Here is a 19,047-nt window from a genome sequence, read left to right as displayed (position 1 = left end):
CCAGTAAACAATATCATTAAATATCATATCGACAATGACAGGTTCCAAATTTGCCATTGTTATTTGTAGTCATATGATGTTTTGCTGGTTTTCTCATTTTAATGATAGAGCCATCAAAATGCTTGCTTTTACACCGATTGCTCCCGAGTTTTCCTTGTGGATGCCCCTTTTTCAGTTCATGTTTAGCATTTTTGCCTTCCCATAGCCTAAGAATATTTAAAAAATGTCTATACGGTTGGCCGGATGCATATAAATTATTTACTTGTAATTTACAAAAAAAAAAAAACAGTATTTATGCAGTGATGGTAGACTTAATCTGTATTACAATGAGAAATGGGAAAAAATACGCAAAATCAAACCAACAAATAATTTAAAACCCTCCAAATCCCTCTTGTTTATTTGACCAATCGGTTGCCGGAAAAAATAGCTGTTACGCCTTCGGCATCATACTTATGTTAATTAGCCATGCTGTAATACTTTTTTACATTTTACTTACCAGTATATTTGAAAATTAAATGATTATCCAAGTATTTGTCACTCTTTGTTCTGGTTATTCAAACGCTCTCCTATCGATGAAAACTAACGTAAAGTGCACGTAAAGTGCACGTGAACAGTAACGGAATTGTAAACAACAATTGATGACGTAATGTGGGGGAGTGCGTGACTTTACGATAACTTTATTTTTGTGAACAAAGATGTACGAATGCAAGAGTTGTATGTTTGTATCTCACAATAAGAACCATTATTTAAAACATTTACAGACAAGAAAACATATTGATATTGTTCAAATTAATGAACGTTTTATAACAGAAGAAAAGGAGATTCATGAAGAGGAGGAAGTTGACGGGACGGAGGCCGCATTTGAAGATGACTTTTTTCCGTTTGCAAACAGACTGGAGCTGCTTCTTTATATATTACGTGGTTCAAAATATCACAACATTGTAAGATTTATAGTTAGTCCTTATTGATATCAAATTATAAATATATTCATTTTTAAATATATATTTTTGGGATAACTGCACATGTAAGCATGAGTTACGATTGAAAAACAATTTTAAACAGTTTTTTTACTTATAGTTTTTAAAGTACTGAAAGTATTAATCTTTTTTACATACTTAGTTATGGATCTAGTCTTTAAGTATCTATAGATAAGAATGTTTTATTATATTTTCAAAATAATAAAAAGGTAGGTGTCTTCTTTCCCGTCCGCAATTTAAAAAATATCATAGATCTATATTTAGAATCTTAGTTGAAAGTGGCACAATATGTGATAAAAATAGAACAACTTCTTTTTTTTGCCATTATTTTGTGGATAAATTGATTACTGTTTTGTTAAGGTTTCAATGTATTACTATTCAAAGAACCAATTTCACCTATATTTTCATGAAAAAGTTGGGGCTTTATTATAAATTCATGAAAAAGTTGGGGCTACAAATAAAGGGGGGGGGGGGGGGGACTAAAGGTAGCTGACACCAGGGATGATACCTACATTTTTAAGGAATAAAGAGGGTCAGGATTGGGTTCTTCCATTAGGTACATTTCCACCAACATTTTTATTCCCTATTCATTATATTTTAGCAACACTTACTTTTACATTTTTGGTCTTTTTCTTTATCATGTTTATTCTTGTAATTTAATTGTTCTTTGAATATAATTACATGAGATGTATGTTTCACTATAATCAGATGCATTATTCTGATTGACTAACTGCACATCACATGTTATTCCTTTAAAGCAATTGTACATGTATAACTCAATAAAACTTTAATATGAGACTTTTGATGATATGAAATAAAATTGAGACATCACTTTACTACAGTTTTTGGGAAAAAATAACATTGTAAAAGATTTTTATGGCTCATACCTATGCAGTTATTTTATATTATACATTTTAATTACAGGATCAGGAACTATTTAAGTATATTTTGTACATACTTCAAGTTGTTATTGAAGACCAAATTAAACAGATACCACCATTCCACAGAATATGGAATATGAACATTGATGGGTTAGAGTTAAAGCCATCTCAGGTAAGTAAGTTTTACTTAATAGAAAAAATTATAATCATTTAGCACTTTGAAATGTTCAAGTAATGTACATGTATAATCCCCATTATTGTTTTTATATAAAGATTCTTTACAATCCTTTAGAATACATTTAAAAAAAATGTCCCTATTTTATTATTTTGTTTTGGATTTGTTGGCATGTAACACTCATCAACCGTCTTTCAATTATATTTCTAATCAATAAATCATCTCCCCTTTCTAACAGTTTTGTATTGATTTCAAATCCCTTATTACATTTTTTACTCATGTCCATTTTAAACATGGGAGGTAAAGATTATCTGCAAATATTTAAATTGCACCACAAAAACTTATTTAATTAAACTTTTTTGATTTTTAATTATTATTATATATTTACACCATAGTTATATTCTGCTTGGTTCTTGAAGAGTATTAAATAGATATACTTGAAAACTGTAAGACTAGTGATTTTATCGCTACATGTATTTATCCTATTTTTATCTTTTACATTTATACAGAATATCATTAACATGATAAAATTATGAAACAACTTTAATTTCACAAGCTTTGATATATGGGAGATAACTCCATTTATGTGATAATTGTTTGTTGACCAAAATATTGAAATGATGTATTTTCATTTTACAAATGTAAATGATTACTTCTAGAATACATTTGAAAAAAAAGTCATATTACAAAAATATAGCAATTTGTATCTTATAGGTTGCATTTCTATTAATATTGACTGCAATTTCCCATAGGAACTCCTTTTACGGCTAAAACTATACAACTTTTACTATGAAGTTTTGAAAAAAATATCATTCTAGAACAGAGCGGGAACACAGGGAGCATAACTTGGAACCAGTATGTAAATAGAATTGATTTTATATGAATATTCTAAGTCTCCCCAAAAGAGGTGTGGTTTGAGAAACAGCTGTATAATTTACAAAGTGATACCCATATACCGGTATGGGATTCACATATGTGCATGTTTGCAGTTTCAGTACAGGTTAATTACTTGATTATTGAAGTAAGTTGCTTTCATTTAGTTAAATTTACTTATTATTATATTTCTTTCAGATTACAATTGAGGATGAAGATATGTATTATATAAAGCCATCTGATATCATCAACTTGCAGCTATCAAAAGTTAGAATCGCCAAACAAATTCAAAGGTATATTTGTTTGTCTGTCAAACCCTCCATATGTCTTGTACGGTATTAAAGTCCTTTTTAACCAATGGGCTAATAGGTTTAATATTTACACAATATTTAAATGGAGATGATTAGACTACCAACGTTCATAGTTTATTATTGTAATATTTGGCTACACTGCCACTGGTCTTGTAAACACAACTCCTCATATATGGCATGATTGGTATTGATGAAACGTTACTTATAATGTTACAATGAGCAATTGAGAATGTGCACAATGGGAAATAATTGTGTTCTAAAATATTTCAAGGGAGATAATTGAAATAATTTAATCTACATCCAATATGTTGCAACAGGTCTAATGTATTAAAGCTCAATCCTGTTTAATGGCTTGAATGAAATTAATGAATCTTTTTACAGTTGCAGTACACAATCATGGAATACTTCATTTACTGTTTAGGCCCTTTTATGACTTGCAAAAGCAATGAAATTTTGTTCTCTGACAAATCCTTTTAGTTTTGTTTACAGTGCAGCAGTGATCTCCCCCCAAAAGATGGAAATAATCTCTTTTGCTTTAACATTGTTAAAACAGGTATCCAAAAGAATCAAGTTTCCTGTCACACCAGAACACAGGGATAAAGTGGAGAAGACACATGAAGTCTCTTATGGCCAAGAACTCAAAAGAACAAAGAATATATGTTGGTGACCGTGTACGCATTGGAGTCAATGGTGAAAGTGGGAGAGTTGATGAATTCTTTTTAAAAGTTGGTCTATTTTTATATTTTCCTTTAATTCTCACATGTTGTGATAATCAGCATGCCTTGCAATATTTTGCATTTCCTCAGTTAATGGCATGAGTGTGTAGATTAATAGGATTGAAAAAACATGATACAAATGTATACGAGTGTGAATCAACTAATATAAGATTCATAATCTTTAACATATAATTACCAAATACACTTTTGTGTTAACAGCTATAAATGAACCTTTAATCAGAATTACAAAGATTTAGTAGTCTTGCTTTATGTTAACATGCATTTTATTATACATGTACCTCTAAATATGAAGGAAAGATACGTGTAAGTTTGTTCATCTATACATTTGTCTGTTTGACCAGTACATATTTATTCCACTCATACTTTTCATTATACAATGCTTTTGTGCAATTTCTTTTATTGAATTTTGATAAAACATAGACTTGTATAAGTTAATATGATATTATGTTTCCAATACCTGTAGTTACTTTTAATTATCTCAATATTATTTTCTAGGATGAAGATCAATCATCAGACTGCCAGAGTATTTTTGCTTCAGTTCAGTGTGACAAGTAAGTATAATTATTTTGATGTGTCGTGTACAAGTTGCGATTTTGTACAGGTTATAACGGGAACACAATATTTGTACATGTTATAATTTGTACAATGCAAAAAAATACAAGTTATAACATGTACAAAAGTACCACATACATGTTATAACATGTACAAAATATTGTTTAAAAATGGTTTTAACTTGTACAAAATTTGAAAATAAAAATATGTTTCTATTAGAATCATATTCAAAACAGTGTAACTGTGGCCATTGATCATCAACCTAAATCATCCCATTGACTGGGACAGATATGGTGAGTGTTTGTCTGTAACAACCACTGCTCACAACTTACTTCTTATAGAATTTAAACTGTGGGGTCACTAAATGTTCTTAACGTCTTTAATAATAAAGTTATTCGAAAAATAATTCAAAAATAACCTTTATGTTTTGATTCATTTTTATATTGATATAAATCAAAACACTGTGTTATTCCTCATTAACATGTAAGAGGTAATTTTGTACATGTTATAACTTGTACAAAATTGCAAGTTGTGCACGACATTATATACTCCATGAAATATTTCTTAATTAGTGTATGCTAGATAGTTCTTGAACTACATTTCACAGTTTATTAAACTGAAAAATGTGACAGGAGAGGCAGTACTTTTTAGTTTAAAGTTTTTGGTCCAGGTTGTTTATGATGAAGTTGAAGTCTCTTCAACTTTAGAATAATAACAAATGTTAACCATTATATATACAGGTGTGTGACACAAGCTCTTGAGAACCCTTAGTTTCATATTTTTTTTAGATATTTGATTTAAGAGTGTTTTGGTAAACTTATATTTATAAACTTTATTTTTTTCATTACAGTTCTTCAACTATTGCAGTAAACACTTCTGGTCTAGTATTATTGAATGAACCTAATGTGAGTATATAAATCAATACCTATGAAAGTTTTAACCCTTTCCTCCATGGAACTGGGCTTTTCACATACTTGATTTGCAAAGGCATTTTTTTATAAAAAAGAAATCATCAGGTTTAAAGTATTAATGCATTGAGAAAAGGAATATTTCATCAATGAAATTCAAGTCAGATATTCTCAAATATACATCAAAAGGCATCATGGTGTAAAGGGGGTGGCGTAAAAAAGCGTCATTATGGAGGAAAGGGTTAAAGGGGTTTGGGAAAGGGGAGGATTGAACCTGAATTATGTCTTAAGTTCAGTTAGATCAGTCAGTAAGATTAAATCTTAGCAGCCAAGTCCATACCTCAGATAGTTAGATACTATTTATATACAATATATTTGGATTATGAAATGATGGTAAGGTTCTGCAGTAAAGCTAAAGTGTTTGTGTCTTGGTCTCTTTCTCTTAAGATGGAACTCAGACAATTTAGAATTAAAGTATGTGTATTGAATTGGTGTAAGGTGTATGTTTTGATGAAATGCATTAGAATTAAACAGTTAAGGGGAGATAACTCTGTACTTTGCTATCTTTCTAACCAAAACTTATCGTTAGAGATTTTGAGTTTTTATTCAAACATACTGTCTGATCTTTATAAAGACTGGCACTAGTAATTCTTATAATTTGCAGGTTAACCTTACAACAAACACCAAATTTAATCATTAAGAAGCTTAAAATATTTTCTTAACAATACAACTTGATTAAAATGTTTAGCTGATTTTACAGAGTTGATGCATTAGTGATACCTTCACATATACAATAAAATTAGATGAGTACATCAATTTTTGCTCACCTTACACAAGGGCTTAAACCTTGTTCGTTATAAGAGTCTTTTAGTTAATGTGTTTATTTATTTTCCAGGTATATGAAGGAAATGATCATGGTAGAGTTACAAATCTGATCCAATTATCTACTGAAAAAAAATATGGATCTGTATAATGTCCCTGTAAATGTATTTGTCGATGATACCAGTGCAAATAGGTAAAATTTTATCAAAATTTGGTGTTAACTCAAAACTGGCTGGAAAAATATTTGACATTTTCTACATTGATTAAGGCTTTTAAAAAAAATCTTCATAATTTTTTTTTTTTGGAATTGTTGATTAACCAAGTGGATCATTGCTATTAAGTTAGATGTTTATATTTCTCTGCAATACTTCAGAATTCTGGGTACTGTCCAAAGAATCCACACTGCTCTGTGTCTTCACTTGTTTAAACTGTCCTACCACTTTACATGAAAAAATCTGTACCATTAATAATGGCATTACAGTATAGGTTTTCTACTGTCAAGTTTGGACTTTTTTTTCAGATCAAAGAAATGGAATCCAATTAATGTTTGGACTCTACAAATAGCTGGTATTCCTGCTAAAGAGAAAATGGCAAAGAATTCGCATCATTTTCTTGGTGTTACGTCAGGAGATGCTAAATCTCTAGCAACACCAGTTGTAGAAGACCTGAACACACTTTACCAGTAAGTTAACTCATTCTGAATTTAATATTTATATAAATTGATAGTCGTCCAACTCAGTATATCTTTTATTTACAGATTTCCACATAATTTTCCCCATCTCTGATAGCAGTTATGTTTTAAGGTCTCTTCCGTCCATCTGTTGGTATATTTATGTTTTTTTGCATGTGGATACAAAACTCATAGCCCCTGAGTGTTGCTTACCCATATCCCTGCACTTTGCGGTCATCCGATGATCAGTACTTCAGTACTTTGATTGCATATTGAAATTTATAATGAAGTTGTCACATGCAATTGAAACTTATCACATGTCATATGGATGAGATCATTCTAAATTAACTGTTGTTATGATATTAGATATTTTCAAAAATGCTTGAATAAAACATGTTTTTATACTACACAGCTTTCAAAAAAAATGTGAGAAAAAAAGAAGGGAAATTTTTGTATTCTATTCTATGAAATTCCACAAAGCATAAACAATCTTTAATAACACAGATTTCATATTTTTTCTTTTATATTTAAATAGTGAAGGGAAAGTGATGTATGACTCTTATTTGAAAAAAGAAGTAATTGTGACGTCACAACTGGGTATAGGGTTGATGGACAATGCAATGGCAGCAGAGTTCTGTCACAGTATGGGTGCTGCAGCTAAGGAAAATTGCAGATTTTGTAAGGTGATAAATATTATACAATGCTCATGATAAATATATATAACATTACTGTCAATGTTTCAGACATTACCTAATGATACTGCAACTAAATATACGATTTAGTCCCAACATGTTAGAGGGGAATATAATACTCAGAAGTGAATAAAAAGTTGTGTTTGATGTCACGTGTGAAAGTTTCAACCAATCAAATGTTGATTTCGCTTTCAAAATCAACATGCAGTGGGTGGAATAATATAAATTGTTGAATTTATCATTTCTATTTTATAACTTAAGTTTGCATAAACCTAAAGGTATGAAAAAACTTTTATAAATTGATATGTTAATATTATATTGTGTTTGATATAAAACGTTTTATAGAGGCAAGACTCTAATACTGTGGATTCATTAATATTCGTTGGATACCAATATTCGTGGATTTCGTGGGCACAGTAAAACCACGAAATTAAATATTCAACGAATGATATTTTTTCTATAGGTTTGTATGCAGACTTCAGCAAAACCATGAAATTAAATATCCACGAATATGCAAGTTTTACTTAATCCACGAAATTGGTACCCACGAAAAAAAATTAATCCACAGTAAATTATTTGTTGTTGTTGTTGTTTGTCATTTCTAATGGTTTCAAATTTTAGTATAGAGGTAACTTTTTGAGCAAAGGTGAGCCAAGAACAAAGGAGAAGACTGAGGAAATATTGCAGGAGGTAGATCAGTACCCCTCACATTCTACAATCCATGGCATCAAAAGAAAGAAAAAGGCTGATGAGCTAAATAAAGCAGAGTTGTGGGATCCTCATAGGTAAATAAAAATGTACAGGGTAAATCTGAAATAACTTATGTTATCGCTATTTTGTGCATTTCTACTTTGATCTTTTTATGCCCCACCTACAATAGTAGAGGGGCATTATGTAATCTGGTCTGTGCGTCTGTTCGTCTGTCTGTTCGTTTATCTGTCCGTCCGTCTGTCCTGCTTCAGGTTAAAGTATTTGGTCAAGGTAGTTTTTGATGAAGTTGAAGTCCAATCAACTTGAAACTTAGTACACATGTTCCCTATGATATTATCTTTCTAATTTTAATGCCTAATTATATTTTTTATCCAATTTCATGGTCCATTGAACATGGAAAATGATAGTGCCAGTTGGGCATCCGTGTATTTTGGACACATTCTTGTTTTGTGATAATTTTCATATCATGCCTTTCGCTTGAGATGGAAAAAATTATCACTAGAAACTAAGGAGGCAATGTGGTGTTGCTAACAAAATTGATATGAAATTGACGTCCTCATAGGTAAAATAGCGATAAACAGATTATCATTGGTCATCTCAACTTGATTGCTGTTCTCACTTTCGCTGTACCAGCTTAAGCGAGAAAATCAATCTTGTTGAGATGATCAAAGATAATCTATAAATTATAAAACATTCATTTGCCATGATTTGGAATAAAATTATGACATAACTTTTTGAAATTGGCTGATCGAATAAATTTATTATGACTAAATTTATTTCTTTTTGAAAGGGATCTACCACCAGATTTACTGCACTGCCGATATTTGGGTGATATTTCGATATTGCTATCCTCCATGCTCAGTTGCTCCACAGATTTACAGAAGGTATTTAAAATACTAGTAATAATTTTATTTTAATGTCCCAACAAATGTAGCTTTTGATTCTGATTTTGATTTTAAGTTGGGGATGAGGATGGAGCTAGGCTATGATGAAATAAAAAAAAAGCAGGACAGGAGTTTTAAGTTATAAAAGAGAAAGATAACAACTAAAAAGAAAGAAAAAAAAATATTTCACCCACTATAAATCAAATGATTATAGTATTAGACAGTCTATCTACTAAGATATGATACTTTTATAAATTTTGCACATACGATATTTTAGATTTATATTTATAGTATTTTGTGAAAGGCAAAGCCCTTGATAAATATATTTATTGTCTTTTTTCTTTTTTTTAGACTAAGCAGCATCAACTTTGTTTATAATGTCCAACTTCATTTAACATGTATCAATTTTTACCTAAAAGAAACGGCCTTAATACATTCAAGATCATGATTTTTTAAATAGTAAAATATCTCCCTACTTTTTTAATGATAAATAGTAAAGTCTAATAGTTAGTCTTTTAGAGTTAGAATTTCATCGAATATTTCTATATTATCTTGCTTTGATAATTTGCATGTCATACAGGAAAACATACAACTAGCCATTAACAGTGCTGAGTGGAATGGTTTTCATCACAAATGTGGAAGTTCTTTTATCCGCTACCATAGATCTAGTCAAGGGAAGGATTTTAAAGCTTTTGTAAGTATATCTTTTGAAACATTCAAATAATTTACAATCAAAAGACTATATTAATTTATAGATTGTCTATGTTTTACACCATTTCAAAGGCCACTTTTGGTCTGCATTGTGGTGGTCAGCTTTTATTGTTGGAGGAAGCCAGAGTGCCTGAAAAAAACCCACCAACCTTCTATTGGGAAACTGACAGGTCTTAGGTCAATTTAAGTTTGAGTCAAATGCACCAGCACATACAGGTTTTCAAATCAAGTGTTGACTGGCTTGTAATTACAGTAGTAGAACAACTTATCTCCCTGTAGTGTTAGGTGTCATGTTTAATAGTGTTTGTCCTTTTGTCTTTTTCATTCTTAGCCATGGCGTTGTCAGTTTGTTGTAGAATTATGAGTTTGACTGTCCCTTTGGTATCTTTCATCCCTCTTTAATAGCATTGGCCACTGAGGTCCCTCAAAACGTAATGACAAAATTATATAAATGTTAATTTAAGCTGGTACCTAACACAACAGGGAGATAACTCGGTAAAATTATCTAAACATTCTTATCAGCTTGTATTACCATTAAGGAAATATTACTCTTCTCAATGGTAAAAATCAGTGTTTGTCAACTGCTACATATCTGATGGCTTTTTTTTGACAGAAAGTTATTTTTTTAGATTTTATTTTTATCGAGGGGTCAAATTAAATATTTAATGTTTTAAAATCAATTACAAAAGTAATGGAGAAGATTCTTACGAAAATTTACTCTAATTTCACTGAAAATAAAAAAAATGTGATTTGTAAAATCAGAACATTCTCAGGTTAAAGTTTCAGGTCAAGGTTACTTTGAATGGTAATGGGTCATCAGTGTATATGTACTGTGGACATATTCTCTTGTTTTTTTTTTGGCAGTTTATAATTTTGATATGTTTTACTGATTGCCAGGTTCAGCTTGCTCCATTTGTAGTGAAAAGGGCTGGATATGAGCAGGAAGTAGTTCAACTTTGGTGTATGCTAGCAGAGGTAATAAAAATACTTTTTCCACAAAAATCACAGGAAAAAAATTATCATTTAACCATTTTGTAACAGACTATTTGAAAAAAGCTAAAAAAAAAACATATCATTATACAGACACTTTAATCTTTTCCAGTTATTTTTGAAAGGAGCTCCATGACCAATCAAAATGTTTAGCTTATTTTGATCCTTAACTAGTACTCTTCCAGCTTAAATCTGTAGTTTTATTTTCTTGATTATTTAATTTTTTTACCTCAGATCACCGAAGTACAGCCTTAAAGATTTTATATTATATGTGCATACTGTCAGAATTTTACAAATTCAATTGTTGATCTATTATAGATTATACAACTGATTAATAGAAGACAATTAAAAGAGTCAGAACTTGCACACCTGGAAGACATTCAAATTACGTTTAACCAAAAGGTATTTGACAGGTAAGTTGACATAAAATTTCTATAATTTATAACACTACATCAATACTAGTAAAAATGTGTTGGTTTTTAAATTATCAGAACTAAGACTAAATCAATACATTTTGTTTCAATCGAAATATAAATTGAAAATAACAAAAACCAACTTGTTCACATGTATGTGTGGTCATCACATCTGAACTCCTTTTCTGAGTTATTAATACATTCACAGGTATCAAACCATATATTAGTTTTTATATGTACGATATGTTTTTATTAGTCTTTACACCTTTAAATATTGGCTTGATTCAGTATCATTTGCTGTCAGTGAATCATTTTTCAGTTTTTGGGGCATTTTTTTTTTTGGATGAATTTTGTAGTTGCATCAATTTGAAACACAGTTCTCAGGTTAAGTATGACACATGATCTTTCCAAATCATGGTAACCAAAATAGATGAATATAAGTAAATTTGTTAAAATTGACACTGTTAATTTCCATTTTTTATAAAATTCTTCCAAAGGGAGAGAATATTTTAAAGAAGCAGTCTGCTATTGATAATGGTCCATGGCAAATTCTAGAGTTTACAATGTCAAATAACCAAACCTAATTGCCTAATTGGTAATAATCAAATTGAGTAATTGTTAACAATTAATATAGTTATTGATTTACAGGTTTCCAGAGACCAAAAGGAAACAAAAAATGCATCACAATTTGCATACGGAAGACAATATAAGGATGCATGGTGTTCCAACTGAGTATACAACAGGTACAAGACATTCAAATGCAATTATTTTGTATCAAATTTTATTACATTCTGAAGCCTTGAAGAAGTCAGAACACTTCCTGTGTTTATGTTTGAGGTCATAAAGTTAACCTATAGTATGATGTAACCTTCTTTTGAGCCAAAGAAGATAACATCTTTTAACGGAATTCTCTTGAAAGAACATTTAATTATACTGAAATAATGATTGAAATTGAATTATGTGCGTTGCCAGGTGACAAAGCCTATCCTATATCCGCATATCATTTATTCATTTTCTACAATGTGCCAGTCTTAAAAAAAATTGTCTTCCTCTTTTTCATCACAGTAAACTTTCATGAAATCCTATGACAATAATGTATAATTATTTTTCTAGAGGCAGGTGAAAGTTGGTGCGGGATAGTAAAGAACTGCCAGTATATCACCAATCACCACAACCCAAACCGTGATACAGCCTATAAACTGACTCATGTGGAAGAAATTGGACATATCATGGATAATGGTACCTGGAAAGTTAATGGGAAAAGGTAGGTCCACAATTTCTTACACATGATTAAATTTTCTTGAGAAAGAGGGTAATTCTTTTTTTCAAAGATTTCGAATAGTTCAAAAAGGTCTTTACCAAATTTAAAGAAGATTATGGATTTTAATTTGCTTTCCAAATAATGCCAATGCTAAATATCATGTAAAAGTCAGAGGAAATCATTTCGGGCAATTTTTGTAACATCAAGCATCATGAATAGGAGATTATAAATTTTAAAGCCTAGATTTTTTAGATTTTACCTCATACATTTTTAAAGCTTAAATCTTTACAAATCACTAAAAATGATAATAAGAAAAGGTGTCACTAACAAATATTTTTTTACAGAATAAATGTCAAATGATATGGTTTAGATGAATTAAAATGATATCTAAATATTTATAAGCTATCATTGAAATATGTTTTGATAATTCTTATATGATTCGCATATAAGGGAATCATGATTTGTATATCATTTTCTTCATCATTTGTTTTTTTTAAATAAGGTATGCTTCAATCTCTATTATCCACTTAAATATTTGCAAATGTGGTCTTTATTGAAATGATTACTATTGAATTCTATTTCAGATTTTATCAGAAATATATTACTTTCAAAATTAATACATTTAATATTAATTGCAGAGTCAGTCCAGCAAGACAAACAGTCGAGGAAATATGCCACAGTAGAATTCAGAGTTTTGTGTTTGGAAACCAAACTGAAAATAATGATGGTATGGATATCATGTTGTTATTTTGAAAATTGATATAAAAGTATTCAACATAGTATTGGTTAGGTTTGGTTGGTGAATAAAGCTTAAGTGCTTGGAGAAAACAACATACCTTTAAAAGGGAGTTGGCAATTTAAACATCAGACTTTTATCAACTAACTCTTTTAGTGGGTTTGCTTTACAAATCTTTTATTTACTTTTAACAATTTTATGATTAATTACACCTTATGTAAGAATCATGGATTTTGATTGGTTGATAGCTAGAGTATTTTTCACCAATTTACTGTGATCAAATGAATATCATTCATTTTTTAATGCGGCTGTGGTATTTGTCAAACGGATATATGCCTTTCTTACCCTCTCTGCCGTCGACTTACAGCTCATGAAATTATACATTCTCCACTGGTATTTTTCGCAAATACCCCTTCTTAACATGATATATCTGTTAAATATAGTTTAAACAAGAGTGCACATGCCAAAATGTCTCGCCTTCTTTACTAATCATTGAAAATAGGTTGAAATAGTCCTAAATATAAAGCTTTATTACAAAGTTCTGTTACTTAAACTTAATATTTAGCAAGAAAATAAAACAGTGACAAATGAACCATAAAAATGAGGTCAAAGTCAGATGAACCATGCCAGGCAGGCAGAAAGTCACAGGCTCAACAAAAATCAAGATATATATAGAATAACCATACATTGTATTGAAATATCAATGTTATTTGTATGAGGCTTAGAAACAGTTAGAAAGCAAGGCTGTACCGAGCATTTCTACCTGTTTCGAGCCGAGTACAAATAGCATTGATATTTCGAGACAATGTATGGTTATTCTTTATATACTGCAACTCTTAAAAATGTTCTAAATGGAATATTTAGGGTAAAAACATCATTTTCTAATTTGAAGCGGTGGGACGTAAAATTTGCACGAACCTGTATGTTTTATTGACGTCATAAATAAAACTCTACGGAAACCCATTGTCAACTTCATAAACAAGGTGATATATGGTCAGTGACTGTATATGACATATAAATATCTAACATTGTTGGGTTGATGTTTAGACCAGTTGTATATGACATATAATTCTAATGCAATTATTTTGTAACAATTGTTCTGATTGGATGACAGCAAGCGTAAAATTCTCTATCTCCTTGTCTGTAACTAGGGAAGCCGACATTTTGAATTTCGGATTGTATTGACATGCTATTTCCACAATAATAAACAAAAAAACTCACTTGTTGCGCCTAAAAATCTTCTTTTTATCAAATTTTATTACATTTTGAAGCGGCACAGAAGCCATAAAACGCCCGGTGTTTATGTTTGACGCCGGAAGCATAACTATGACGTCACCTAGTGTAGGGACCAAAGAAGATAACATTTTTTCGCGGAATTTTCTTTAATGAAGATTTTACACTGAAATAATGATTGAAATTTAATAATGAACTTGTTTTGCATTAGAATAGAGTCGCCAGGTAAACTAAATTTGCGACAGTAAAACTACCAATGGACGTCCTTAAAGCTTCAAGTACAATACAGTTATCTCTTAAATATACAGTCAATGCAATTTGACTGCTCAAAAAGCACAGCTGCAGTATATAAAATTGAGAATGGAAATGGGGAATGTGTCAAAGAGACAACAACCCGACCAAATAAAAAAACAACAGCAGAAGGTTACCAACAGGTCTTCAATGTAGCGAGAAATTCCCACACCTTTATTAGCCACTTTATGATAGTTTCAATTTACTTTATTAATAATAAATGTTTAACAGGTGTTATTGTATTACATTTTAGGTCACAGCTCTGTAAAAAGAAGTCATGATGGCTTGATAAAAAAATCCAGAGGAAGAACAAAAAATGGTGAAAAATTAAAAAAAGGAGATGTAATTTATTACTTCAATAATGATCAAGTAAGTATTCACTGAAAACAGTTATGTGTTTTAACTTTTTTATCATGAACAAATGAAATAAGCAGTTTCATTGTTTAGATCTGTATTCAATGAATACAAGACCATACATACTATATATAAAACACTAAAGGCTGAGAAAGTCAATTCCCTGAACAGCAGAATGAAGTGACTTCTAATGCTCCAAGAAAGTAATCAATTAATGCTCCTAATTTGGCAACAATCTTCTTACTTAACAGTTGTACTAGTATTGTACTGATATTTGTATGGTTTATTTGATGAAAAAGCAACATTTGTTAGTGTTTGCCTTGCACACGATAGACAAGTTTTTATGAACAGAAAAGATCATGTAATAGTCAAAAACAATCTATTGTTTTAGATCAATATTTCCAAAAATGAAGAATCCTACAGGGAAAAATATCTAATATAGATTTATGTTTGTATATTTTGCAGGTCAAATTTGGTGAAATAATGAATATTTCTACAACACTGATAGACATTTCAAGAATGGTTAAATTAGATGATGAAGATAGAGTATTTAATTGTTATAAACTACGTAAATCATCTGATGAATTATCTCTTGCAATTGACGATGTGCAGGGCATTGTGTATGTTGTGCATGATTGTGCTAGTTGTGGATGTTGTGTCATTATGACAAGGAATGATGGAAAAATTTCTAGGGTTTTCAAGCACAAATTAGATCATCCTGTTTTTTTAATAAATAGATTTAAAATGAATTTTGACCATAAATTGTGCTGATTTTTGTCTCTTTTTCTTCTGTATAGCATATTTTTGGTTGATAGACACTAGGAATCATTTATCAATAATAAATATTTGTGTTCTGTCTGTATTATTTCCATAATTGCTTCAAAATTTAATAGTGTTAATTTCTTTCTTTGTAAATTTTTTTTTTTTAACTTAATGAATTGTAGAAAATTTGGTGGTTAAATAATAGAATTGTGATTTTGTCCTAAACATAGATTTCCTGTTTGAATGGTTTTACACCAGTAATTTTGGGGCCCTTTATAGCCGTTCGGTGTGAACCAGTCTCCATGTTGAAGGTCGTACATTGACCTATAGTGGTTTAATTTTTTAAATTGTTATTTGGATGGAGAGTTGTCTCATTGGCACTCACACCACATCTTCCTATATCTAAGCCTTGGTAAAGTGTTATGGTCACTATTTTTTTGTAACCTTATTCATTCAAATATTGAAGATGTTACCAATATTATACAAATATAGCCTTTGTATGAGGTCAATACAAGGATATATTGACCTGAAAGAGGTATATTGACTGAGGACACAATTCTATGAAGACTGGTTTAATAAAATATTTGCTTTACATGTATTTATTATAAATTTAACATGTTTTGGCATTGCATATAGTATAGAAATTATAAGAAGAAATATTTATTATATGATAGTTCAATTTTCATTATGTTGAGAATATAGAATTGAATTAACCTTAGTTTCTACAGAAATTTATATTTTTTTATTTGATGTATTGTTGAGGGAATGGCATTTACTGGTCATGCTGCATTACAATTTTTCTATAAAAGCATGCATGAACAGTGAAACTTTGAACAGTTGCTTGCTATGTTTTTTAACTTAACTATGTGCGAAGTGAAGTTAATTTTCATTGTCCAATCAAATTCTAGTATGACTTAAACTCTGGCCTACATTGTGTTTGTAATATAAACAGCCAAACATACAACATGTACATAGCAACCAAGTTGATCAAATTTATCTTGCAAGCATAAATAGAAATTATCAAGAACAATCTTTATAATAGTTGTTACCAACTGTGATTAGGTTTTAACCTTATTGTATCAATTTTGTACCAGATTAGATCAGATTGCTTGAAAAAAATAATATAGTTGATGACCTAAAATAAGTGTACATTTTCAACAGTTCTAAACATCTTTTACATATGTTTGTAAAAAATTATTAATATTTGTTATTCAATGTGATAAATCAACAAACAGATTGTAAATATGATTTCTATAATATATGTATACTAGCATATAAATATGTTCAGTAACAATTGGTGCAGTTGTAAATTTGTAAGAGTTCCCTTCATGCAATGTACCAGGATATATACTTCATACATGCTAGCTTTGGACAAATTACAAGTGAAAAGAATTGCAACTTGGTAAATGTTTATATAGAAAAAAGGAAATCTGTACATGGTTTTATCATTAAAAATCTTACAAATGAGCATATAAATGAGGCTGGCATTATGTTATTTTTTGTTATGAAATAATCAGTATTGGCAAAAAATAGTATTATTAAAACCACAGAATTCAAATTTAAGACTGGAATAGTGGTTTTATGCTAATTATTCCCTCACACAACATCATGATAGAGAAAAACAGTCCCAGTCTTAAGTTACCTGTTCAGGTTAGGTACCACATCACGTGCGGATTCACTTCTTGTTGTGATGGCATGTTAAACAGTTAGCTCGTTAGTGCATATTTAATCAGTGTAGTACAAAATGAGTAGTTGTTTTTATTCTTGTCCCAATCATGCACTTAACTTGCCACTGGATAACAATACATCCACACTAAAGTCTATTTGAAAGCAATATAATTATACATTTGTAATTTTCAAGTCTTGGTAATTATGTTTTGACTTTACCTAAGCAGGACACAGATATTATGGTATTATCAAATATAATGTAAGTGAGACATTAAGCCGAAAAACATATATACAAGAAAATTACTTAAATAGCTGCTGAAGCAAAGCAAAATCAGATATAAAAAAAAACAGCACAAAAAAAATTAGAATGAATAACAACATTCATAAAGGATGGAAACATACAATATGTCAAAGAGACAAAAAATTACCAACCCAAATGTACAGTACAACCCAAGACCAGCAATATCTTGCTATTAAAACATAATTATATACTTTATTGGGTTTTCATTGAGCATCGATTAAGCATTAAAACATTTACATTTGGTTAGGAAACATAACATTGTAAATAACACAGTGATCTATTAATGCGTGTACTGAAATGTATGCAGTACATGAACAGTTATGATAAATCAGATTGATACAATAAAACAGAAATATATACAAATATGTGTATATATATATCTAAACTAAAAGTACTGATCATAACTAAATAAATCAGTACTAGAACAGTAAAAACAAAGTTGGTCACCAATTCCGTCCTAATACAGTACTTAAACATTACTGACAAAACAAGTACTAAAACAGTATTGAAACAGTACTGAAACAGTACTGAAAAAATCAGTACTTAAACTTTACTGAAAAAATCAGTACTGAAAATAACAGTACTGACAATATCAGTACTGAAACAGTACTGACAATATCAGTACTGAAACAGTACTGAAAATAACAGTACTGAAATAGTACTGACAATATCAGTACTGAAACAGTACTGAAAATATCAATACTGAAACAGTACTGAAAAAATCAGTACTGAAACAGTACTGAAAAAATCAGTACTGAAACAGTACTGAAAAAATCAGTACTGAAACAGTACTGACAAAATCAGTACTGAAATAGTACTGACAAAATCAGTACTGATTTCATTGAAAGTATAACATTATAAGTTTTCAGTCTTTCCTTGCAGTACTGATATGCACGAGGGTAGAAATGTACCAAAAAAGTATGGGTAAATTATTGGTAGTGTAAGACTGCGTTCTTAGCAAAATGAAATGAAGATGTCTCGATACGTTATATCAAGAACGTATATTAAATTGTTAGTTATACGTCCTTGGTTATATACAGGACTATCGTATCTGATATGCTTGCACCATTGGATAAAATTAGATCCATGCTCTAATTTAAAGACTAAGTTTTAAAAAAAATCGAGATGGTTGAA

General features: G+C 30.1%; 1 protein-coding gene across 2 annotated transcripts; it reads left to right on the top strand.

Annotated features, from left to right (window-relative positions):
* Positions 1 to 4,450: 4,450 nt before the first annotated feature.
* Positions 4,451 to 17,424, top strand: LOC134685600 (uncharacterized). 2 transcript variants are annotated; one of them, XM_063545498.1, is made up of 15 exons: positions 4,451 to 4,505; positions 5,357 to 5,411; positions 6,310 to 6,429; positions 6,757 to 6,918; positions 7,442 to 7,589; positions 8,220 to 8,383; positions 9,100 to 9,193; positions 9,774 to 9,887; positions 10,802 to 10,879; positions 11,213 to 11,307; positions 11,956 to 12,050; positions 12,421 to 12,571; positions 13,207 to 13,295; positions 15,082 to 15,197; positions 15,648 to 17,424. In XM_063545498.1, exons 3-15 carry the CDS (start codon positions 6,374 to 6,376, stop codon positions 15,951 to 15,953), a joined length of 1,668 nt encoding a protein of 555 aa, XP_063401568.1. In that variant the 5' UTR covers positions 4,451 to 4,505; positions 5,357 to 5,411; positions 6,310 to 6,373; the 3' UTR covers positions 15,954 to 17,424. The 2 variants fall into 2 exon arrangements, with proteins under 2 accessions (XP_063401568.1, XP_063401569.1); XM_063545499.1 differs by lacking the exons at positions 4,451 to 4,505; positions 5,357 to 5,411; positions 6,310 to 6,429 and having other exon boundaries at positions 6,802 to 6,918; positions 7,442 to 7,584.
* Positions 17,425 to 19,047: the final 1,623 nt, after the last annotated feature.

Source organism: Mytilus trossulus, chromosome 9 (assembly GCF_036588685.1).
Source record: "Mytilus trossulus isolate FHL-02 chromosome 9, PNRI_Mtr1.1.1.hap1, whole genome shotgun sequence".
Classification (NCBI taxonomy): Eukaryota; Metazoa; Mollusca; class Bivalvia; order Mytilida; family Mytilidae; genus Mytilus; species Mytilus trossulus.
Note: the sequence above shows the minus strand (reverse complement) of the source record. Positions and strands in the feature narration are given on the sequence as shown.

Bases quoted from the DNA above. Each gene is read 5' to 3' on its own strand.
- LOC134685600 (XM_063545498.1), top strand. From the start codon at position 6,374: ATGGATCTGTATAATGTCCCTGTAAATGTATTTGTCGATGATACCAGT. The intron at 9,888-10,801 runs GTAAGTATATCT...ACTGATTGCCAG, and splicing joins GGAAGGATTTTAAAGCTTTT to GTTCAGCTTGCTCCATTTGT. The intron at 12,572-13,206 runs GTAGGTCCACAA...TATTAATTGCAG, and splicing joins TGGAAAGTTAATGGGAAAAG to AGTCAGTCCAGCAAGACAAA.